We start from the raw sequence: 24,970 nt of genomic DNA, 5'->3' as shown, positions 1-24,970 counted from the left end.
GTGCTATCCAATTGGTTATGACTCATCCAACCCTGTATAGGGTTTCTACAGAGCAGCTGGTGTGTTAGAACTGCCAACCTGTGGTTAGCAGTCCAGTGCTTATTCTACAGCACCACACCAGGATACCTGGGCTTTCTCTGTAGCCTCCTTATCATTCAAATGACCATCTCAAATCTTAACTTCCTTTAAGAAGTCACCCTGGGATCCTTGACCCATAGTAACAGCCTCTTAGCCTCCACCAATCATTCTGAGACTGCATGCAGCTTTGCATGTTTGATGTGGGTTTGCCTGTCTACATCAGATCTCAGCATTTCATCATGTAAAACAGAGTGAATGCCACAGTAGGCACTGGTGGACTGAGCACTTGAAAAGGTTTGGATGGTCTTTGGGGAGCATACCTCACTAGTAGCCAGTTGTCATCGAGCCAATGGCAACCATGCGTGTGAGAGTAGAGCTGTGCTCTATCGAGTTTTCACTGGCTGATGTTTTTCAACTTTTCATTGTGAATTGAGTGAAAGCTTACAGAACAGACCATCAGTTTTACATTTAACAAATTGTGTTTCACTGACTGCAACATCATTATCACACTTCCTCCCTGTGATTCTTATTTCCATTCCTCCTTTTATTTCCATCCTTTTAACATTTTGTCCTTAGGTAAATGCTGCTCTTTTGTTCTTGAATGATTAATCATTTCCTGATGGTGAGCATACCTCATTAGTGGTAGATACCTATCTACTGCTTGGTTGAAAATTGGGCCACAAGACTGAGTTTATTTCCAAACCTGAAGGGTGACCAAGGACCATAGTCTCAGTCTTTTCTGACCAGTAAGCCTTTTTTAAAAAATTTGGTCCACATTTTTCCCACTCTATTGAAAAATTTCTAATGTGGTCTTTTCGGAACAGTTAGTAGTGGTAGCCAGGCACCATCTAGTTCTTCTGGTCTCAGGGGACTATGGTCACGTGTTCCATTAGTCCATTGGACTGATTCCAAATGCCTTCAATTTTCATTACTCTTCTTTCTTCTCAACAGAGAGAGACAAATAGTTGCATCTTAGATAGCTGCTCATGAGCTTTTAAGAACCCAGTTGCTACTCACAAAAGTTGGATGTAGAATACTGTGTTTTGGGACTACATTATGACAATTGGCCACAGTGTCCCCAAGACTATGGTCCTGAGCCCCCAGGCCCAGCCACTTATCCCCTCAAGGTGTTTGGTCATGTTAAAGAAGTTTTCATAATTTCATCCTCTGTGTGCTCCATCACACTCATAAATATGTTTGCAGCAAAGGTAAATGTCCATTTGCAAACGTTTTTGTGTATGTGGGTGTACTCCCCTCTCCTTCCCATAACCATTCAGCCTGTGCATCCATCCATGTACCTAGCTGTAGATCACCGTTATTGCGGGGTATGTATACAACAGTATTTGCTTTGATTCCCTTTAACTCTAACACTCCTCCTTGTGCCTTCTCTTGCCTTCACCCTTCTTCTTTCAACCTCCGTCTTGTTGTATATTGTGATTGGCTGATTTTTGGCAAACTGATTTTTCCAAGGCACATCAGGATGGATTTGAATTGCCCATTTTTCATTTAGCAGAAGAGTTTCAACCTCCCTCTTGTTGTATATTGTAATTGGCTGATTTTTGGCAAACTGATTTTTCCAAGGCACATCAGGATGGATTTGAATTGCCCATTTTTCAGTTAGCATAAAAGTGTGGTGACCATTGGCACCATCCAGGGATTCCTCAGAGCACTTTGTGTGTAAGAAATCAGGTAAGCCTGGATTCAGACCCTGGCTACTTACTAGCAGTGTAGTTTGTAGCGTGCTTTGAGCCTCAGCATCCTCTCAGTAAAAGAGAATGATTCCCCAAAGGATTATAAAATGCAAAGCACTATTGAGCTATGGTGACCAACCCTCCTGGTTTGCCTGGGGCAGAGGAAGGAGGCTCCCAAATCTTGGAACATGCAGTACTAACACCATAAAAGTCCCAGGCAAAGTGGAAAGAGTTGATTCCCCTAAAGTACCTAGCATGGCAACTTGCACATTGTAGGCACTCAATAAACCCTATTTTCTCTCAGGTTCATGTCGAGGAGATTAATGAGAAATTAGAAACCTTGGAAATATTGACTTGAGAGGCTCAACCCATTACTTTTCCCTCCCTTCTATGTTATTCCCTTCACTGTGCTATTTACCACCTGGTAGTGAGGCTGTAAGAAGCTCTGGTGGCGTAGTGGATTCCTAGTTGGAATGCTACTGCAAGGTCAGTAGTTCGAATCTACCAGTCATTCCACAGGAGAAAGATGAAACTTTCTGTTCCCATAAAGATTTACAGCCTCCGAAACCCTAGACAGGGTTTCTATGAGCTGGAACTGACTTGATGGTATCCAACCACTACAGCCCCAGTGCTGTGCTATGAGTTAGAACTGACTCAAAGACACATAACAACAATGACAACAATGAAGCTCAAGGAGCCCTAGTGATACAATGGGTTAAAGGTTGGACTGCTAACTGAAAGGTTGGTGGTTCAAATCCACCAGCCACTCTGCTGGAGAAACATGAGGCAGTCTGCTTCCATAAAATTGTATAGCCTCAGAAACAGTATGGATTAGTTACTAGGTCCTATAGGGTTGCTATGAGTTGGAATTGAGTCAATGGCAGTAGAATGGGGCTGCAGGAGTCCCTGAGTGGTACAAATGACTACCATGCTTGGCTACTAACAGAAAGGTTGGAGATTCGAGTCCACTCAAAAGTGCCTCAGAAGAAACACCTGCCAATCTAGCTCCAAAAATTCAGCCATTGAAAATCCTATGGAACACTGGTTAACTCTCACACACATGGGATCACCATGAGTCTGAGCCAACTTGATGGCCTGGTTTTTGTTGTTGTTGTTTTAAAATGGGGCTGCAGTTGCAATTAATCCAGTCACCTTGGGAACTCTCTAAGAGACAGAAACTAAGCACTACAGTCTGATGGGCATGACAGAAAAATGGGGTGCCAAGTATTCACAGTCATACCTTGTGCACACCTGGAATTCAATAAAGGCCAAGAAAGACATAGTTCCAAACTCAAACTCCACAGAGGCTATATTGCCTTTCCCTATACACAGTATTTACAATATTGCTTGTACTTACATTGTCTCTTTTCTCTGGTCCCCATGCATGTCTGAAATGAATCAGGGCAAAACAAAAGAATAGTCAGTAAGGGGCTTGTGAGAGCCATCCTTAAACTATAGATACCTTCATTCAATTTAATAATGAGAAATCAAGCCACATTCATTCAATTTAATAATGAGCGGTGGTAGGTTGGAATCAAAAACTGTGGCAGAAGGCAGTGGGGAGGGAGGGAAGGGAAGATTTGGTTACTCAGTGTTCTGTCATCGTTGTGAGCTGAGCTAGGCAAACCTTTATTCTGTTTAGGTACTGTAGCAAATAATTATATGTGTGTGTGTGTGTATATATATATATATATATATGAAATAAAATTGTTTAGTCAGCAAACTAACTCTTTAGTAGCTATTAAATTTCACTGAGTAGATGTTTCTCAAAACAAATTAAAACATTTTAGGCAATATTCTCCTTTGCTGACATTTTAAAATGATTATCTCAGGGTTTACACGCTCCATGTGAAGAGAAAACAGTTGGAAAATGTTGCTGTTTTGGGACTTTCCCAAAAGGGGCTAAGTGCCATTAGCCCAGATGAGCAGGCTAGTCATACAGATTTGATGACATCTGCCTTAAGTGGAACTGGCTTCTGTGATGGCTGACCCTACCACCATGCTCTCAAGGAGAGGGGGTAAAGAGGAGGGGGCTTTGTTGAACAACTTTATTGTTGTTGTGAGTTGCTATCAAGTCAGTACCGACTCTTAGCGACCTTATGCACAACAGAACGAAACACTGCTCGATCTTGGGCCAACCTCACAACTGTTGTCATGTTTGAGCACATTGATGCTGCCACTTTGCCAATCCATCTTGCTGGGGTCTTCCTCTGTTTCTCTGACCCTCCACCATACCAAACATGATGTTCTCTCCTGATAATATGTCAGGAGAGATGAAGTTTGGCCATCCTGGCCTCCAAGGAACACTCTGGCTGCACTTCTTCCAACATAGATCTGTTGATTCTTTTGGCAGTCCATGGCACTTTAAATATTCTCCTCCAACACCATAACTCAAAAGCATCAATTCTTCTATGGTCTTCCTTATTTACTGTCCAGCTTTTGCATGCATATGAGGTTATTGAAAATACCATGGCTGGGGTCAGGCATACCTTAGTCCTCAAGTGGACATCTTTGTTCTTCAACACTTTAAAAAGGTCTTGTGCAGCAGTTGAACACCGACTACATGTCAAATGCTTCACACTACTATCTCATCCTATCTTTATTGAATCCATGGGTTCTTTGTTCACTATGAATTTTTTCTAACATTCATTTTTATGTCTTTTGAAATATTGGCACACCCTTGCCATGATCCCAGAATGCCTTTTAGAAGCAAGGATGGTTAGATTTTGGCTTGATAGGTCATCAAGACAGACCAATGGCTAAAGAAGGATACCATGCTTGAGATGGTGGAGGGTCAGCACAGATGGAGGAAACCTACATTAAGATGGATTCATATGAGAGCCCCACCTATAGGCTCCAACATGACAAAGATCATGAAGACAGTGCAGAACGGGGCAACGATTTGCTCTGTAGTGCATAAGGTTTGCCTTGAATCAGAACAAAACTGAAGGCAACTAACAATTATCAGCTCTGGTCCTGATTGAATCCTTCTAGACCAAACAGTGGTACTTGACAGGAATACACATTTCACAGGTGAAATTAATGAAAGTCTTGCTAATATTATGCTAATAAGTCTTGGGGCTAGATCTAACCCCAGACACATTTCTGCCATTTGATAAAACAGGGCCCAGATAACTTTACAGAAAAGTTCAACATAGTCAACCAGACCTCAGTATTCTGCAATGAGAAAATGTGGTTGAAAACTAAGGAAGCCATTTATGGTGACCTTAAATCACCCCCTCTGCCTCAAGTAATTTCATTTCTGCTACCTGTATGAAAAATAAGGTAGGTGCACTTCCTATGCATGTAACAAGAAGGAAAACTCAACCAAATATTTGCCTATCTGAGGATAAGTTATCTACAGACCACAGTGAGTCCTATACTTTGGATTAATTAATTCTCTAGTCATTACTTTGTTAGATTCCCTTTCTTTCCAAAGAGACCTAAGAGCTTGCATATTTCACAACCATAGCAGTTAAAGAAGTCCCCTCCCACTGGACAGTGCCCATTATTCTCTGTCTCCATGCAGTGCAACCAGGCAGGTTGTCCCTGGCATTCATTCTTCTGAATGACAAGTTCAAGCAACACAGATAGTTACTTTGGCACAGGTGGCTTCTTCCCTGGAGGAGGGTTTCTTTCATGACGTTCAGTAGCTGGTGGTAAAGGAGGCTTTTGTATCTTGGGTAAATTCTCCCCGAGAGGCCTGCGTAGTTCAGAGAAAGACTGTGTGAAACACACAGAATTCTACAGCAGGTATGTGCTATGTATTTTCATGCTGATGCAAGGGAACATCTTACCTGCCTGCTGGAACTGAGGGCTGTAAAACAGCAAGGAAGACGTGTGAGTTTCCCCAGCACTTTTCAAAGAATAAGGACAACATACCAAAGATAAACATACAACAGAATGCAATAAAACCGAAAAACAGCTTACCTTATCAGAAAATGCTGGTTTCTTTCCTGTAAATAACAAACAACAGATGGATCTTGAAATCAGGACTTAATAAACATGAGGGTTAAAAACATTTGATCATGAGTTTCTGATTGGGTTTAAGCATTGAAGAATCATGACTTTCAACTTGCAAGGTTCCCTCACCGAGCACCTAACTTTCCAGGCTCAGAGAAACCAAGTGGCTTTCCTGAGGTCACACAGCTTGATGTGCATACAAGAGGAGGTATTGTGGGCTCTGTGCCTCTTTGCAATAATTTATTTTATATAATGGATGATAAAACGGCTTTAAGTCTTCTGGGATTTTACATCTCTTTTATTGGCTACATAGTGTTCTTTGTACTGCCTGAGTTTATTTATATATCTGAAACAAACCCAGTTTGCCACAGGAGTCAATTTTCCTCCAATCCTGTGGTAAACGTGATATTAAATAAAGTCATCCAGTTAGTCTCTTTGCAAATATTTCTGCAAAAGCTTTTAACTTGGGACAGAGGATTTCAGGAAATTTTCCTCCTAGTTGCCATTGAACCTGACTCATGGTGACCCTGTGGGTGTCAATGAATAACTGTGTTCACTAAGCTTCCTAATGGCTGAATTTCCAGAAATTCCTCCAAGGCACCTGTGGTTGGACCCGACCTCCAACCTTTCTGTTAGCATCTGAGTGCATTAACCATTTTCCCCATCCAAGAGCTCTAGAGATTCTCCTAGTGTGCTGCAAAGTTATTTTTGGCTGTTCTTGGTGGAGGTGGTGATGGTTTTTGTTCGTGGTTTATTTTATTTTTCTCCTGGAACAAATAATAAGCTGATTTCCTGACAAATGCCAGGTGACTCTGAGAACTCTGCATTGCAAAATGATTCAAAATGATTGAATTTTTCTTCTGTCTAAAGTCCCCTAGAGTCAACATGATCTTTATCTTCAAAGTGATGAAAGTATCACTAACTGGACTCAACTAAGTTTAGAAACAAATCCTTTATGACCTTAAGCAAGTTATTTAAAGTTATTGAGTCTCAGTTTCCTAATCTGTAAAATGGGGATTCTGGGTTAAGCCTGTGTAATTTTACTGTTAGGCACATGAGGGTGGTTGCTGAGCAACTTTTAGTTAGCACCTTTTCTTCTTGTCCTTCCTATCCCCATTTCCTCCCATGCCTAGGCACCATTAACATCCTGAGTGGTGATAGGCTGGGCCTGGATTTGCATTCTTACAACGATTTGGTCTTTCAGGAGTGAGTGTATGTCAGGCTCATGAAGCTGTTGTGTAGTGTCATCAAGTCTGTTCGGACTCATAGTGATTCTGTATAGGATTTCCAAGGAACTGCTGGTGGGTTTGAACTGCCTATCTTTCTGTTCAAACCCACCTTGAGGTCCAGTGCTTATCCTATAGTGCCACACCAGGACTCCAGGCTCTTGATAAGTGCAAAGAATATTGTCCCACTGTGAAGAACTCATTGTCTTATAGAGGAGTTTAGAAGGTATAAAAGACATTTACTAATTTTGGGGTGGAATCCTTATTTTACAGGAGTAGCTCCCCAAACTAAGATCAATAATGTCCTTTGATCAGAATAGGATTGCTTTAAAAATATTTACTGATTTATGGTTGTTCTTTAGTAATGTTAGGAGTCTCATACTTAGAGGTTAAGCATTATAAGAAGTTAATATTTCCAAAACAACATGGAGAAAGAAATAATTCAAGGAGAGAGCTGGCATTTTCAGGAAAGCATGCCTTTAAAAAGTTGGAAGGGAAAGAAGAGGAGGGGGATGGGGATGGGATAGGGATGAAGATCTAAGTGTTCAGCGGTGAATCTGAACATTTTGAAATCAGTATTTCGTTTTTCTGATGCTTTTTGGCTCATGCACTTCCACACAATTCGTGCAGCTCTCTTCAGAGAACAAGTTGAAACTGAAAACCCAGCTGAGGTTTTTGTGACTCAGCAGAGCTGGGAGGTAGTGGGGTAACTGTAGCCTCAAATCTAAGACCTGAGAGTCATGTTACAGATGGACGAGGAGACTGAGGCCACAGATGGGTAAACATTGCTCAATATGTGGCTAAGAAGGGGGCTGGTTGGGACTCTATTTCTGGGTGGGAACTATCTCCCCCAAACCTCCCTAGTTGACAGCAAGTGGAAACCAGGGTTTGCCAGCTGTAGCATGAAATGAAAGAGAGTACCCACTTTGAGGTCCGAAAGACATGGCTTCAAGTCCAGGCTCTGAACTCACTGTGTAAAAGATGGGTCAGTGAATCAAGCTTCTTTATCCTCAATTATATTATTTACCAAATGGGATAATAATATACCTCATTATTTACCAAATGGGATAATAATATACCTCCTTTACACCTAGGAGTCCTGGTGTGGTGCTGTGGGCTAATGCGTCAGACTGCAAAGTTGTTTGAACTGCAAACGTCAGTGGTTCAAGCTCACCAGCTGCTCCTTGGAAACTCTATACAGGGTCGCTATGGGTTGGAATTGACTTAATGGCACTTAAAAACAACAACAACATAGGAGTCCTGGTGTGGCACTGAAGGATAATGCACTGGACCACAAGGTTGGTTTGAATTGCAAGGTCAACAGTTCAAATCTACCAGCTCTTCCTCAGAAACCCTAAACAGGGTAGCTATGAGTGAGAACCCACTTGACGACATTTAACAACAACATCTGTAGGGTTAAGGAGACTTGGTAGTTCAGAGGTTAAGCATTCAGCTGCTAACTGAAAGGTCAGCGATTCGAACCCACCAGTCTTTCTGCAGGAAAAAAGATACAGCAGTCTGCTTCCCATAAAGGGCTGTTGAAGCCATTCCAACTCACAGTGACCTTATAGAACAGAGCAGAACCATTCCTTAGAGGTTCCGAGACTGTAAATCTTTATGGAAACAGACAACCTAAACTTCCTCTGGCTTGTGGGTTTGAATCAACTATCTTGCAATTAGTAGCCCGGTGCTTAACCCTTCACACCACCAGGGGCAATGCCACTCTGTCCTATAGGGACACACCAGGACACAGCACTGGTCTAGTCCACAGTCTGCCCTTGGCCTTGTTTTCCCTGATGATAATGGAGCTTTTCCATCGTCTCTTTCCACAGATGTAGTCAATTTGATTTCTATGTGTTCCATCTGGTGAGGTCCATGTGTATAGTCGTCTCTTATGCTGTCTAAAGAAGGCATTTGAAATGAACAAATCATTGGTTTTGCAGAATTCTATCATGCGTTCTCCAGCATCATTTCTATCACCAAGTCCATATTTTCCAACTACTGATCCTTCCTCTTTGCTCCCAACCTTTGCATTTCAGTCATCAGTAATGATCAATACATCTTGATTTCATGTTTGATCAATTTCAGGTTGAAGAAGTTGGTAGAATTCTTCTATTTCATCCTCACTGGCTTTAGTGGTTGGTGCATAAATTTGAATAATAGTGATATTAACTGGGCTTCCCTGTAGGCACATGGATATTATCCTATCACTTACAGCATTGTACCTCATGGCTGATCTGGATATGTTCTTTTTGACGATGAATGCAACACCTTCCTCTTCAATTTGTCATTCCTGGCATCGTAAACTATGTGGTTGTCAGATTCAAAATGGCCAATACCAGTCCATTTCAGCTGTTTCTCTTCATTTTGAGTTGTGCCCCATCAGCAAATGAAGGTCCTGCAGGCTTTTCTCCCATGGGCTTTACTCCATTCGTGTCATCATGGTCAGCTCTACTTTGAGGAGGCATCTCTTCCCCAGTTGCATTTTCAGTGTCTTCCAACCTGAGGGGCTCATTTTTCAGCACTACATCTGACAGTGTTTCTCTGCTATTCATAAGGTTTTCAGTGACTAAATATTCGGAAATATTCCATCACTCTTTCTTCCTAGTCTGTCTTTGTCTGGAAGCTCATCTGAAACCTGTCTACCATGGGTGACCCTGTTGGTATTTAAAATACCAGTGGCATAGCTTTCAGAATCACAGCAACTCACAAGCCACCATAGTAAAACAAACTGACAGATGAGTGGTGGCCATTTGGTTTTAAGTGGAAACTGTCACTTTAAATTTCAAGGAGATCTGTGCATGTGCGTAATAGAACCCTCCAGGGATGGGGGTGGGGTGTCCATTTACTCAGGCATCCCCTCTAGTCACCAGAATGGAGGTGTGCAGACAGCTAGAGACCAATGAACAGATACCAAAAAAAAAAAAAGAAAGAAAGAAAGAAAGAATGTCTACACCTGTATCTTGTATCTTGGCAGTTCTGTCAGGTATTCATGGCTGTTCTGATCCTTCCCCCACTTGGTCTCTCCCAAGATAGCGGCTCAGGGAGTAGCTGAGCATCTTTAATTAGAAAGCAATGGATTTCTTGATTCTACTACAAATTCCCCTAACTGTATGCCTTCCAAGCTTCTAAATATTCCTTTATATGTGGTTTAGAGTTCTAGCACCATCCCCTAAGCCTGCTTGGTCTGGTATTCTGTGTTGATGGAGCTCCTCGCTGCACGTCTACCTGATCCACCATCTTGTCTGACTCGAACCATAGATTGGAAGTTCAAAAATCCACCAGCTGCTCCTCAGAAAACTTACACAGAGTCACTGTGAGCTAGAATCAACTCCACAACACTTAACAACAACACCATTTTGCAACTAGGAAGGCAGAATGAATTATACCAACCTGGTGTGAAGGGCTCTCTGTCAAATGGAGCTAATGAACGATCCAGGGGCGGTTTATTGCTTCTGTCTATGGAAGGAGCAGGGACTGGAATGGAATAAGGAGGTCAATGGAAAAGAAACAATCATTTTGCTGTCGGTGGCAGGGTGGGTGGTGGGTGGGCAAGAGGCAACAGCTCTCATACTTACTCTTTGGTGTTTTAGGGTTTCTACTTCTATTAGGCTCTTCATGGTTGGGCTGGGGTGGTGGTTGTGGCTGTTTAGAAAAAAATCCAAATATTTGGGAGAATTTTCAGAATATCAGCAAGTCCTGGTGGCTTTATCTCCCTGAATACCTCTGGTTCTGTTCACATTCCATTGCTCCATCCCCCTGTTTCGCTCATAAACACCTAGCTGTTGTCAAGGCAATTTTGACTCATGATGACCCTAAGGGCATCAGAGTCGAACTGTGCTCCATAGGGTTGCCAATGGCTGAATGTTTTGGAAATAGATCACCAGACCTTTCTTCCAAAGCACCCCGGTATATGTGGTCAGATTTCAATAGCAAAATGCATTTGTAGATAAATTCAGCTAGAACAGCTTCCAGTGCAATTGGACTGAAAAGCAGGAGGGAAACATCTATCCTCAAGTGAGAACCCCAAACAATGTGACTTGCATTTTGATCATTGGTGAAAATATTTCCCATCCTTCCCTCTAGCCCAGATACCTCTGCATTAACAATCCAGTGCTATCAAATTGATTCTGACTCATCAAAACCTACAGGACAGAGTAGGACTGTAAATCTTTATGAAAGCAGACTACATCTTCCTTCTCAGAGCAGCTGCTGGTGGGTTCAAACCTCAGACATTTCGGTTAGCAGTCTAACACTTCAACACTGCGTTAATGATCAGCTCACTTGTAAAGAGAACACATTCCCAAGAGCTGATTCCTTAACCCGAGATTCTGGTATCTCTCTAAGGATTAATCAGACTCACAAGACCAGGACTGCACGTTTGCAGAAAAGAGGGATGCAAATTTGCTAACTTTTTTTCTTCACCCTTATGGTATAAAGGCATTTGGGCCTGGCATTTCAGTCACTGACCAGCAGGTGGCGGAAATCTTCTCAGAAGAGAGGAAGGTTTAGTGCCTGGCCATACCTGTTTGTGCCAGTTATTTAGTATGATTTCCTTAGAGTCTATTTTACAATTTCGCTTATTTCCACTAACAAAGAGACTTGCTCATGTAGGAGTTTATATTGTTTATGATTAAAATAAAAGCATTACAACATGAATAATTCACTCCCACCCCTCCCAAAGTACTGTACCTGTGCATGCATTTCCCCAGCCTCTATATAGCATTTTCTTACAGAATTAGAATTAGATAAAGAAGTTAGTAGCTGCGTGCTCTTCTCCCCTACCCCTCTCTTGCTAGCAGAGGAAATGACGGGAGTGAACCCAAAGTACCGTAGAAGACAGGCCTACCGAGTGGTTCCTGCTAGCCAGTGGGGGCGGGGGGCCAGTCATTGGTCTCTGCGGGGGCACAGGAGGCTGCTGGGAGCACTTTCCAGTGGCAGGACGGTCTGTAGAAATGCAAGGATATTAAAATGAATGCTAAATGCTAAACCAAGGAGAGTGTTGGCCAAACACACAGACCTTGTGCTCAGAGTAGTACTTTTGAGTACCTGAGTAACCTACAGAATAAGCTCCAACTGGTGAATCCCCGTCAGCGGCAATTTAATGCTGTTAACCACAGGCAACGACTTACCTGCTGTATTAATAGTCATCACATCAGTCCTATGTGCTCCATATAGTCTTATCCCTATTTCACAGGTGAGGACATTGGGGAAGTCACTTGCCCAAAGCCACATAACTGGTAAGAAGCTGAGTTGACATCAGCATCAAAAGTTTTCTGCCTCTTGGGGCAGTCTAGGCAAGGGCCATCCCTGCAGCAGTGGGGAGCTTGGCTCTGGGCTGCCAGAAACAGAAGTCAGGAAGTGCGTCCTTACCAATGTACATGGAGTTGGGGAAAGGCTTGGCAGGCAGGATGGAGTTCTTCAGAGATTCCTCATCGTTGGAAGGTGGTGGCTCATAATCGGCGTCATCCTCCACAGGGGCCTCCCCCTCTTCGTTGGGGGACTCATAATCATCATCATCCTCCCCATCCTGTTCCTCATTGGGACTTTCATAGTCATCTTCTTCCTGTCAGCACACAGTGCAGTTTAGAGACATTCCATGATACTCCAGATGCTGGTGTCCATTCTCTCAGCCAAGCCTCACAACAGCCCCCTCTTGAGGGCAGGCAGTGCCAGATTGGCTATTCTCATTTCACAGATGGGGAAAACTGAGGTCAGAGAGCCCATTATCCCAGCACTAGCAAGTCACGGACTTGGAGTCTCCATCAAGGTCTTCCAACCATTAAAAACACAGCTACTATTGAGTAGATTCTGACTGCTGACAACCCTATGTGTGTCAGAATAGAACTGTGCTCCAGAGGGCTTTCAGTGGCTGACTTTTAAGAAGTAAATCACCAGACCTTTCTTCTGAAGCACCTCTGGGTGAACTCAAATTTCCAACCCTTTGGTTAACAGCTGAGGCAATTGTGTTTTCCTCTATACATTTTTGGTACAACAGAGAGAAGCTGAAGAGACTAGGAAGAGGACAGTGGCATAGCAAGTGGGGGAACAGCACATATTTCACTGCAGACATTATGAAGGGCAGATTACATGCCTGGAGCATTTAATTGGCAGCTCTGTTCTTAGCGTGCCTGGAGTGTTCTTCTCATTATAAACCGGTGCAAGAATGAAGGCTATGCTAATGGAGGAAACCAGATAACCAAAGCCTACTAATTAGAAGGCATATTAAGTTGTCTGAGATGAGATGGTCAGAGGATGGGCTATTCTTTTCCTCTGGGATGAAAAACGACATCTGTTATTCATGACATTTGACACTGAATTGTTCAAACTCTGCTCTTGAAAAAGATGTGATTTCTAAATTTTAATATTAGTTTACTTTTGCTTCTTGGGTTTCTGAGGAAGAAAGCCCTAGTTGCTCTGTGATGGCCTTTGAAGGAGTCTACAAACATGGAGGGGGTCCTTGGGTGGTACAATGAACACAATTCAACTGCTAACGGGAAGATTGGAGGTTCAAATTCATCCAGAAGCACCTTAGAAGAAAGAGCTGGTGATCTATTTCTGAAAAATCAGTAGTGAAAAATGCTGTGGAAAACAATTCTCCTCTGATATCTGTGGGGCAAGAGATCTGAGCTCCTAAGGACAGAGATCTGATCACCTTTGGGCCAAGGCTTATCAGTGGAGCACAGTGCCTTTACGACTTACTGGTGGAACTAAAGAACTTTGTAACATGTGTCTGAGCAGGGTGGAGGCTGGGCCAGCTCAAGATGCCCAAGGAGTTCAGGACTGAAAAGCTGAGGGTCAGGGAGAGACCTGCATATGGGCATGACCAAGAAGCTGTCCTGGCTGCAGAACTGTATCCTAACTCATTCCTGATACTGAATTGTAACCTGTTACTTCCCCAATAAGGAGCTCTGGTAGCGTAGTCGTTACAAATTGGGCTGCGAACCGCAAGGTCAGCAGTTCGAAACTACCAGCTGTTCTGCGGGAGAAAGATGAGGCTTTCTGCTCCCATAAAGATTTACAGCCTCAGAAACCCTGTACAGGGTCACTATGAGTCTGAACTGACTCCATGGCTCACCACCACCAACATGGAGCTTCAGGATCAACACTGGACTGCTAACCCTAAGGTTGGCCATTCAAACCCACCAGTCGCTCATCGGAAACACTCTATAGGGTTGCTATGAATTAGAACTGACTTGATTGCACTTGACAATAATGACAACAACTTCCCTAATGAACACTATAGCTGTTGATGTGGTCTATGAGTTCTATAAGGTCGTTGCATGAATTATGGAACCCAGTGGAGGACTGGAGTGCCGTGGGAGGGGTGGGTGGGTAGGAATTGGTGAATAGGTTGGAAAGGAGAGGCATGCCTGACTTCCATCTCATAAGAATCAGTCTTAGGCTATGGGTCTTGATTCTCCTTCCTCCTTGTGAAGTGAGAGAAGGCCAGATGCCCCTGCTGAGACACTTTTACAGTCCGAATCAACTTGATGGCAATTGGTTACTAAAGTAATGACTTTCCAAGCAGAGGTGGCAGCCCCAGCCTCTGAGTATTGAGGGGTTCATCACTTTCATGCCAAAGCTAGTGGACAAGTCAAGGAGCCCAGGGCACTTATTTGCAACCAAGGGTAGGGTCTGGAGAAGGAGCTGGAAGTTGCAATTTGGTGAGGAAGGGTTCTATATATATCATAGCCTAGAATCAGAGGCAGCTGAAGAAAGACTCTTTAAACTGTTAAATTGAAAATGTCCTGTGTTTAGTTTGTGTTTGAGGTGTCTTCAGAACAAAACCAAACCAAACTTGGAAAGGCAAAGTGAGACACTGTTGCAATTCCTATAAGAGTTGTTGAATCACAAAGAGGGAGTGGAATAATTGTTGTTGAATGGTGGTGGTGGTGGTGATGGTGGTGGTGGTGGTGGGTATGCACGATGGACTCGGTTCTGACTCATAGCGACCCTACACAGGGTTTCCGAGGCTATAAATCTTTATGGGAACAGAAAGCCTCATCTTTCTTCCACAGAACACTTGATAGTTTGGAACTGCTGACCTTGATTTAACAGCCCGATTTGTAACCACTACGCTACCAGAGCTCCTTTCTTGCATGGAAGAGACTGTAATCATTGAGATGAAATGCAGTGTATGGTTTGTTGGATGTAAAACTGATGATCTGCTCTGTAAACTGTAAACCTTCACTTAATACATTATAAAATTTTTTTTAAAAAACAAAAACAAAATTTGTGTTCTGTCAAGTCATTTTCAACTAATAGTGATCTCATGCAAAAGAGTCAAACAGCTCTAAGAGGCTTTTCAGGCTGTGATCTTTATGGAAGCAAAATGCCATGTCATTTTCCCACGTAGCTGCTGGGTGAGTTCAAACAGCCAGCCTAGCAGCCGCGCTAGGGAAACTTGGAACAATCACCTCAGCACTGATGTCACTAAGAGGCAGCCCCGCTCAGCCACTGCTGAACCTCCTAGAATGGCCTTGTCCCTCACTCAGCCTGCCCCCTTTGTCCTGGCCAGGCCTTACCCCGTAAGCCTTTCTCTATATCATGGACCTTTTCTCTCTCCTTCTAGAACAATGATTTTCTCCTAATCACTTGGCTCTGATATTTTTATGCACTCTTTGCTCTGAATCATTTTCTTATGTGTGTTGTCCAGTCTATAGAATGGAGTCCCGGTGTGGCCCTGGAATATAAGCACTAGGCTACTAACTGCAAGGTCTCTAAGTACAGAAACCCTATACAGGGTCGCTATGAGTCAGAACTGACTTGATGGCACTTAACAATATATACTATAGAGCATTCACAGGATGAGCCCTTTATCTCCTCCTCCTACTTCATAGTCCTCTGTGCTGGGCTGGGCACATAATGTATCATCAGAGCCTTAAGTTCCTAGGCTCATGGAAACCCCTCAGTTTGGGGGTTTAAGCAGTGCAAAAATGCAACTTCTGTGTGAAAATGTAGAAATTTGGCAAGAACGCTTGTCTATTTATGCTGTTGCAAATGACAAATCTGTCATATCCCTTTGTTTCTATGTAGAAAACCTAGACTTAGCTGATACTTTTTCAGCAGAGATGCTGACGGTCACCAGTAAGACCTGGGGCATTCTGTGCCTGTTTTATAACAGAATGAAAGGCAGCAGTTATCAGGAGACCACTTGGCTGAGGGTCAGCGACCTCATTTCTAGGCTTATGGTTAACTAGCTGTTTGGCTTTTACCTAAGCCACATTCTCTAGGGGGCTCAGTTGCTTCATCTGATAAAACGATTACGAAAGAAAAGAACCAGCCATTGGAAACCCTGTGGAGGATAATTCTCCTATGATACCCTGAGGTTACCGTGAGTCAATCAAGTCAACAGCAATTGGGTTTGCCTGAGTCTAAGCATCACGTGTGGTGACCATATAGGTGGTTTTCTGGGGAAAGGATGCACAAAATTCACCAGTCAAATTGGGTTGCTGTGACCACTCAACTACAAAAATCAACAGGCTTGCACCTTCCCTGAGGTCCTTAAAGATGTTGCCTTGAGTACTAAGGTACCTCTGACCTAAGCTGATTGGTATTTTCAATCACCTGCTAGCTATGTGAAAGCTGGACAGGAAGAAGAACTGATGCTTTAGAATTACAGTGCTGGTGAAGAACATGCACTATATTCTGGACTGCCAGAGAATGAACAAGTTAGAAAGGAACAATGTGGAGACTTCAGCTCATGTACTTTGACATGTTATTGGGAGGGACCTGGCCTAGGTCATCATGCGTGGTAAAGTAGAGTGTCAATGAAATAGAGGAAGACCTCAATGAAATGACACAGTGGCTACAACACTGGGCTCAAACATGACAATCGTGAATATGGCACCAGATTGGGCAGTGTTTTGATGTGTTGTACATAGGTTCTCTATGAGTTGGAACTGACTCGATGACACCTAACACCAACAGTTCACTCTGAAATTCCTTTTTTCTTTAGTACCAGTGATGATTTCAGTCCACAAGAAAAGTGATGTTAGTGTAGATTTCTAGGGGAGCATCCCTTTTTGGAGGCAGGGTGGGAGAAGGCCATGTTGCTAGGATGGTATGAGGGGTCATGGATGGGTCAGCCAGCTATAGTCTAGGGGCTAAGACTAGTCCTCTATCTGCTTTTATTGACACACAGCCACACATTTCACTTGAACATTGTTTTTGGTGCTAAAACAGCAGAAGTTGAACAGCTGAGCAAAGACTCAATAGTTTGTAAGGCTGAAAATGTGAGTGGTTTCTATTTGGCATTTTACAAGAAGAATGTGCCAACCCCTGGGTAGGTGTACTGGCATCATGTTAGAGCTTTTGCTGCTCTGAGCACTTTCTTTCTTTCTTATTAAAAAGGTACTCTGGCAACTCCTGCCATGGTGAAAGGGTGGTAGCATGCCATACTCACAAAGGATGACCAGCCCCCATTGTCTTCATCATGGAGTTCTGTGGGAAGAGACACCATCATCAGTACCAAAAATGCCACTAGAAGGAAAGGCAAAGCCAGTCCTGCAACCACTCACTGCCTTGTTGCTGGCCTTCATCCTGCTTCCTACACACCTGAGCATTAACAACTTGAAATCAGCTCTAGAACGTCTACCTGAGAAGCTAATTCTACCAGAGGGCAGTGGTTCTCAACTGAACACGTATACAAAATTCACCTGACAGATGCTTCAAAATATGCAGATACCTGGCGCCCTCTCTCTAGAGCTTTGGCTTCAGCAGGACTGTGTGGAGTGCAGGACCTAAATTTTGGTACTATGTGTTTTTTATCAGCAAAAACATCTTGAAAGACTCCAAAGCACTGGCTTAGCTCAGGAACTAATTCAATGGCTAGTCCCTTCCCATGCTCTCACTTGAAGTCTCAGAATCCTTCAAAGGTGCCTAGTAGAGTGGCATCTCTCAATTCCTCATTTGAGCCCCAGCCCTCTCCTGGAGAAGGACTGGCTGACAGGCATTGAGTAAGGCCATCTGCCTGCCACTCCAGGATCCCAGAAACCAGAAGACAGAAGAACAGTAGTGCCTGTCACCTCCTAAAGCAATCGCCTCTCAACCCTGAGACCTTTACCTGTCTCTTCAGGAAACTTCTGGATTTGGGGTCTGCAAAGGCAAACAAACATTGCATTAGTGATCTATTTATATAAGGGGCCTCCCTCTTTCCTCCATCCACTCCTGCCAGAGGAGCCCCCAGAGAAGGGTATGTTTAACTACCCAGGACCTCTGTCCTCGTTGCTTGGCAACAGGGTCCAGACAGCCTCAGAATTCTGGAAACCACCCAAGCCACATGGGTGGCGTATCTGGGAGCTTGTGACTGCCTGATGCTAGATGGGAAGTCCCTCTGTTGTCCCACAGGGCAAGGATAGGAACCTGTCCTCTCCTTGGGCACCAGTTTAAAGACCCTTGGAACTGAGAGGGCAAAACTCAGGACAAAAACAATCCTGTTTGATTTGGGTTTGAAAATTCTTTTGAGTTTCATGACAGCCTACTCACTTGCGTGTGAAGATGCTCCTCCTCTCTTCATTCTTGTTGATATCTTGACTTAACTTACTGAGAATCCTACAAGAGAGAAGAGCATGATGGGCTCACAGAAGACACCACAGATTGGGTGACACAAAACCATTGTGTCCTCACTGCCAGCTCCTGTTCAGTTCAACCTGCACTCTAAGCCCTGAAATTCTCTGATCTATAGGACCTCAGGGCACTAATGAGCATGTGACTTTGTTCCTGGACTAAACTTGACTAGCCTCCTCTCCTCCTATGGTCTCCAGTCAGCCCAGCCTCCTCCTCTTCCCCAGGCCCTCTCCCTTTACTGCTTCCCTGGACTTGTCACAGCATTGCCCCTGCCAGACCTTGCTCATGCCAACTCCCCTGCTGATCATTGCTGACCTGTGTCTGGCTCCACCTTTAAGCCTCCATGAAGTCTTACTGACGTTAACCCTTCTTCAAAATTCTGTAGCCTTATGGTTTGGATACTATAGGTCTATATTTCTTTGTGGAATTCCTGGGGCTGAGGTGCCCTGACTCCAAGCTGAGCCTTCTTATGGTAGTGTCTTGCTTCTAGGAGTCCTCAAACCACCTCCTAGAGCTGGAGGAATCAGCTACTTGTTGTATAATTCTTGGCAAAAGCCCCAGTGCAGTGCTCTTTGACTTGTCATCTCCTCTTAGTTGCCCATCTGTGCTTCCCACACAGTGGCATAGATTCTTGTAGAAGAAGCATTTTGACACAGGCAGGGTCTGCAAAGCAGAGCCTCCTTGAACCACCATCCTCTGAGACCATCCTTGGCCAGGACTCTTAAAGGTACCCTTCGTCTTTAGGTACTGGAATACACACTCATACATGTGCAGGCACACATATGCACACATCTATGTATTTAGAGAAAAAGTTCCTAGATATTGGTAAGATGACCATGCTCAACTGCTACAAACAAGGTTGGAGGTTTTGAGTGCATCCAGATGCTCCTCAAAAGAAAGGTCTGGCAATATACTTCTGAAAAGTCAGCCATTGAAAAAACCCTCTAGAATACAGGTTTACTTTAATAGACACAGGGCCACTATGAGTGGACTCAATGCATTAGCAACTGATTGTATAATCCCCAAATCCCAGGATCTCGAGGGCTTCCATGGCAGTACTACACTTCAAGTACAACATGGACTAAGCATCCATTCTGGTTTTTCAACCCCCAGAACACTGTAGCCTCCCTTAGCAACCACTGCTAAGACTAAAGAGATCCTCATTAGCAAACATTTTCAGCCATCACGTTTGTTGTTGTTGTTATGTGCCGTGGAGTCGGTTCCGACCCATAGCAACCCTGTATAGGGTTTCCAAGGCTGTAAATCTTTATGGGAGCAGAAAGCTTCATCTTTCTCTTGCGGAACTGCTGGTAGTTTCAAACTGCTGACCTTGAGGTTAGCAGCCCGACTTGTAACCACTACGTTACCAGAGCTCCAGGGCCATCACATTGTTGTTGTTGTTGTTAAGTACCGTGGAGTCGGTTCTGACTCATAGTGACCCTGTACAGGGTTTCTGAGGCAGTAAATCTTTACAGGAGCAGAAAGCCTCATCTTTCTCCCGCGGAACAGCTGGTAGTTTCGAACTGCTGACCTTGAGGTCGGCAGCCTGACTCGTAACCACTACGCTACTATCACATTGTTGTTGTTGTTGTTAAGTGCCGTCGAGTCGGTTCCGACCCATAGCGACCCCGTACAGGGTTTCCGAGGGTGTAGGGGTGAGTTAATTAAACATTTAACCAAATAGAGCAGGCTAATTTTTAAGAAGTTAATTTTTGTATGGCCTGTAAATTATGTTATAAATTTTTGGCAGAAAAACATTTCTCTACCACTGGCGTAAATGACCCTCTCGAGATAACAAGCTTGGTCAAAACCTAATTACTAAGTTAGGAAGGTGCTTCTTAGTGTTCACCATTTCTCTCTTCCCTTCTCCAGGTTCCCAGCAACTTGCTGCTAGGAACCTTCCCTAAAGAGATAGGCAAAACAAATGCCTTTTGATACACATACTAGGGACTAAAAAAGACAGAGGAAGAGAGAAGGCAATGTTTAATCCTCTGTCATAACTTTATTATTGAGATTTCAGACTTTAATGACTTCCCAGAAGGGAGATGCTTTTCAGCAGGGGTAGGAATTTCCCAGTAGACGGCCCCACCCTCACACATTACACCATGCTGGTGACATGTTTCATTGTTTCCTTTGAACTGGATTTTTGAGAAGATGCTGTAGAACATTTCGCCTCCCTCGTCTGACATGCAGGATTGAAGAACTCCCACTAAGCGGCCAAGGGTGCCCAGTAAGTGTGCTAAGTGGAACTGCATCCTGTTTAACAGGTATTGTGAAGGACATCCTAAATGCCAGGCAGGGGCAGTGATGGTTCAGTGATACTGCCTGCCATGAGAGAGAGCCAGGTTTGATTCCCAACCAATGCAGCTCATGCACAGCCACCACCCATCTGCGTGTTGCTGTGATACTTTCAGACGAAGATGGAGTAAGAAGAAGGCCTAGTGATCTACTTCCAAGATTTGCTTCTGAAAATGAGCCAATGGAAACTGTATGGGTCACAACCGCCTGATCTGTAGCCAATCATGGTGGGATAATGAAGGGCCAGACAGTGTTTGGTTCCATTGTGCAAGGGGTCACTTTGAGTTGGAGGTCAACTTTACACTGCTAACAAAAAGTGCCAGGCACTCTCCAGGTGCTACAATGAACAAAACTAAGATCGAGGAGCTTTCACACCAATGGAGAGAGTCAGACAGTAGACACTGAAGACTGAAAGACGTAAACTTCTAAATGAGTACTGTGTAGAGAGGAGTCCTGGTGTGGTGCTGCAGGACAAGGCACTCAACTGTAACATGAGTTTGAACCACAAAGTCGGTGGTTCAAACCCACCAGCCACTCCTTGGAAACCCTATACAGGGTTGCTATGGGTCAGAACTGACTCGACGGCAATTAACAACAACAACAACAACACTGCATATAGAAAGAGCCCTACTTGCACATTGGTTAAAAGCTTGGCTGCTAACTGAAAGGTCAGCAGTTTGAACTCACCCAGTGGCTCCATGGGAGAAAGATGTAGCAGTCTGCTTCTGTAAAGATTATAACCTTGGAAACCTTATAGAGCAGCTCCGCTCCATCCTATAGTGCCACTGTGAATCACAATCAACTCGAAACCAATGAGTATATGAAAATAAAATTATATCTATAGCTACCTTTATCTATCTATCTATCTATCTATCTATCTATCTATCTATCTATCTATCTATCTATCTATCTATCTATGAGATCCTGTATATCACTGAGTTTAAAATGCCAACCTTGTGGTTACCAGTCTAGTACTTATCCTACAGCGCCACACCAGGATTCTATATGTATATCATTGTTAAGTGCTGTCAAGTCCATTCCTAGTCATAGCAACCCTATATAAGGTTCCAAGGCTATCAGTCTTTGTGGGAGCAGAAAACCTCATCTTTCTCTCATGAGTAGCTGGTGGGCTTGAACCATCGACCTTGTGGTTTGCAGCCCAGCCATATGTGTGTATATAGACATGTATACACACACACTGTGATAGTTTTTCTCTATGGTTTGTTGGATAGTAGTGATTGGTTTGGTTGGGTTGCTGCATATAGATATTTAGTGGTGGGGAGGCGGGTAAGGGTACACAAGTAGTGTGCTGTTGCAATATAAAATAGGGTGCTCAGGATCAGCCTTGTGAGAAGCTGACATTTCTGCCATGAGGTAAGGAGATGGGCTGAGCCTGCCTTTGGCTCCCCCAGCCCACACAGCTGGGCTAGGCCCTCACCACTCACTGTGCTGCTCTGGATCCTGAAAGACCTCCTGCTCTTTTTTTTTTTTTTTGAAACCATTATCTATAGCAGTCAGACTGCAGGGTGCTGGGGCTCTCACTAGGTAAGGAAGGAAATGCCAAACCGCAGGCCCCACCAGAGAAGCAGCACAGAGAGCAACAGAGAGAGAGAGAGGGGGAGAGCAGGGCCTTGCAGTCAACCTGCTGCTAGCAGCCTCAGACTCCTCCTGTGTTGGTGGGCCTCAGAGGTCTCTCCACACCCAGGACCTCTGCAGGGCCTAAGTGGGCATGGGGTGGCATGCTGGTAGGCAGGGCAAGGAGGCAGTTGCTCCTTCTATGTGCAAATCTCCAAAGCTGCCCTCTCTCCCTAGACCAAGTGACAGTGAGTAGATGGAGGTGACTCATTCCCCTTCCTCCCCACAAACCCCAGACCTTGCTCAGGACCACGGGAAGAGGAAGAGGGGGCTGGGCAACTGGTAGACAGTCATTCTCTCTGCTTCCCCTTGTTTTAGGGATGACCTGGTGTGACAATGGGGCTGAACTCTCCAACAAGAAGTCAGGCCATTACTGGAAGGTGGGATCCTAAGGTGGTCTGGGTTCCAGCCTAAAGGCATCCATCCTACTCTTTGTCATGAGGGCCAGGAGAAGACCTATCCTGGTAATGATCTGTGCCCACAGGGAGGGAGCCCCTGACAACAACAGCCAGTCCCAATGGGACACCCACTGTGTGACCTGAGACAAGATACTTGTCCTTGAGGATTACTCATCAGCAAACTAAGAGAGGTACATCCACCATAAGGATTCTGTTACCAGGCCCAACCTTAGACTTAGCTGCTCAGAATCTCCCACAGGAAGAGCCTAGGAATCAGTAGCATCAACCAGCCCCCTTGGTGATCCTTATGATTGGGAAGGTCTGTGAAATAAATCTTGTGACTCTTGGACACTGGAGAAGATGTAGAAGGACAGAAAGAGAAGAGGAAGGAAGAAGAAGGAGAGAAGGTGAAGGAGATGTAGGAAGAGGAGGGAATGATAGAAGGAAGAGAAGAAAGAAGAGAGGAAGAGGAACTTTGTGATTATGCAGGGAACCCAGGAGAAGGGAAGGATGGTGAGGGGTCTGACTTCCTTGGGTTTCTCAGGACACTCATGTATCCCTTTCTGTGTTCCCTCGTCTAGGTCAATGCTTGGAGAACTGTGAGCATAGGCCCACTAGAGGGTCTTGAAATCAACTTTGCTGGTCATACACAAGAGGAATCTGCAAAAGGAAGGAAGGGCGGGACGGGAATGGAAGAAAGGAAGGATATAGAAATGTAAGACCACACAACATACAGTAGGAGTGAGTGTTGTGTTTGGATGATTCCCTTGTCTTTTTCATTTCCTTTTCTCTCTTTCTATTCACCTGTGGAACTGTGCACTGGCTTGCAATGTAAAATGTGCTTCTCACCATAACTCAGTATAAGAACTTGAAACCAGCTTTCTTTCTCTTGCTCCTATAGGATCTCTCCTTCCCACAAGGAGGTAGCTTGCTCCATTGGCCCAGATGTCAGACTGCCTGCTGGCCCCTAGACTTGGACAGATCCTCCTCTCCTGTTGACTTCTGCTTTCCTGTCTCCAGGCCTTTCTCTCTTTTGACACTTCATTCCCCCACCATGCTTCTACCACTCAATATTCTCTCTCTCTCTCTCTAGTCCATCCTTTAAAGGAACAAAAGATCAGTCTCCTGGAATCAAGAGCCAAGTCTTCTACAGATCTGTCCTTGTCTTGTGAGAATTCAGGGCAAAGCCAAGATATAAGTCTTCGTATTTAAAAAGGAGCCTTGCACCATCATCTCAAGGCCTCGGTAGGGAACCGTACGTGGGTGGGAAAGAATTTGAGGGCATACAGTGGTCTCCTCGCTTCTCACACTGTGTCCCACAAACATTGACCTTTTGCAGATGTCTAAAGTTGGTGGTTCAAGTTCACCCAAAAGTATCTCAGAAGAAAGGCCTACTGATCATTTCTGAAAAACAGCCATTGAAAACCCCCTTGAGTTTACTCTCTGCTCCCACACACATGGGCCCATGCAGTGGCAACTAGCTTTTGGTTTAAACTGACAGAACTGAAGAACTCTGTAATTCTTGAGCTCATCACCCTCCTCCTTTTTGGGTTCTGTCACAGGAATCCGTCATTGGCAGTCTCAGTAAATTATTGTTTAGAATGCTAATCTTCCCATAGCACACCTTTTGATGTAGAAAATTCTCCTGGTCTTTGAATTTTTGTAAACTTCCATGTGAATCTTTTCCTGTTACTTATCAACAAGTAGAAGGAGCTCTGGTAGTGTAGTGGTTACGGATCAGGCTGCTAATCTCAAGGTCAGCAGTTCGAAACTACCAGCTGTTCCATGGAAGAAAGATGAGGCTTTCTGCTCCTGTAAAGATTTACAGCCTTGGAAACCCTGTGCAGGGCCGCTATGAGTTGGAACCACCTCCATGGTACTTAACAACAACAATCAACATGCAGCCTTGGAGGAGTGATGGCCTGTTAGAGCTTGTAAAATGGGGGCTCATCATAACTCATCAGAACAAAAAGTAGCAGCTTTCTGAGCTTCTACTTCCTCATCTGTAAAATGGGAATATTAAGTGAACCTTCCTCATAGACTGGAGTCCTGGTGTGGCACCGTGGGTTAATGCATCAGACTGCAAAGCCATTTGAATTGCAAGTTTGGT

General features: G+C 44.1%; 1 protein-coding gene across 1 annotated transcript in view; it reads right to left on the bottom strand.

The window, feature by feature from the left end:
* Positions 1–24,970, bottom strand: part of LCP2 (lymphocyte cytosolic protein 2 (SH2 domain containing leukocyte protein of 76kDa)) — a 62,731-nt gene that overhangs the window by 17,605 nt on the left and 20,156 nt on the right. Inside the window, exons 4-14 of the mRNA XM_006864828.1 lie at positions 18,449–18,514; positions 18,027–18,058; positions 17,367–17,404; positions 12,332–12,524; positions 11,808–11,905; positions 10,537–10,603; positions 10,352–10,435; positions 5,700–5,725; positions 5,567–5,586; positions 5,368–5,472; positions 3,127–3,157 (exon numbers count right to left, since the gene is read on the bottom strand). Coding sequence (XP_006864890.1) covers positions 3,127–3,157; positions 5,368–5,472; positions 5,567–5,586; positions 5,700–5,725; positions 10,352–10,435; positions 10,537–10,603; positions 11,808–11,905; positions 12,332–12,524; positions 17,367–17,404; positions 18,027–18,058; positions 18,449–18,514 — 760 coding nt within the window. The remainder of the gene's footprint in view (positions 1–3,126; positions 3,158–5,367; positions 5,473–5,566; positions 5,587–5,699; positions 5,726–10,351; positions 10,436–10,536; positions 10,604–11,807; positions 11,906–12,331; positions 12,525–17,366; positions 17,405–18,026; positions 18,059–18,448; positions 18,515–24,970) is intronic.

Source organism: Chrysochloris asiatica, unplaced genomic scaffold (assembly GCF_000296735.1).
Source record: "Chrysochloris asiatica unplaced genomic scaffold, ChrAsi1.0 scaffold00071, whole genome shotgun sequence".
Lineage (NCBI taxonomy): Eukaryota > Metazoa > Chordata > Mammalia > Afrosoricida > Chrysochloridae > Chrysochloris > Chrysochloris asiatica.
The sequence above is the reverse complement of the archived record's forward strand: the minus strand, read 5'-3'. Positions and strand labels throughout refer to the sequence as shown.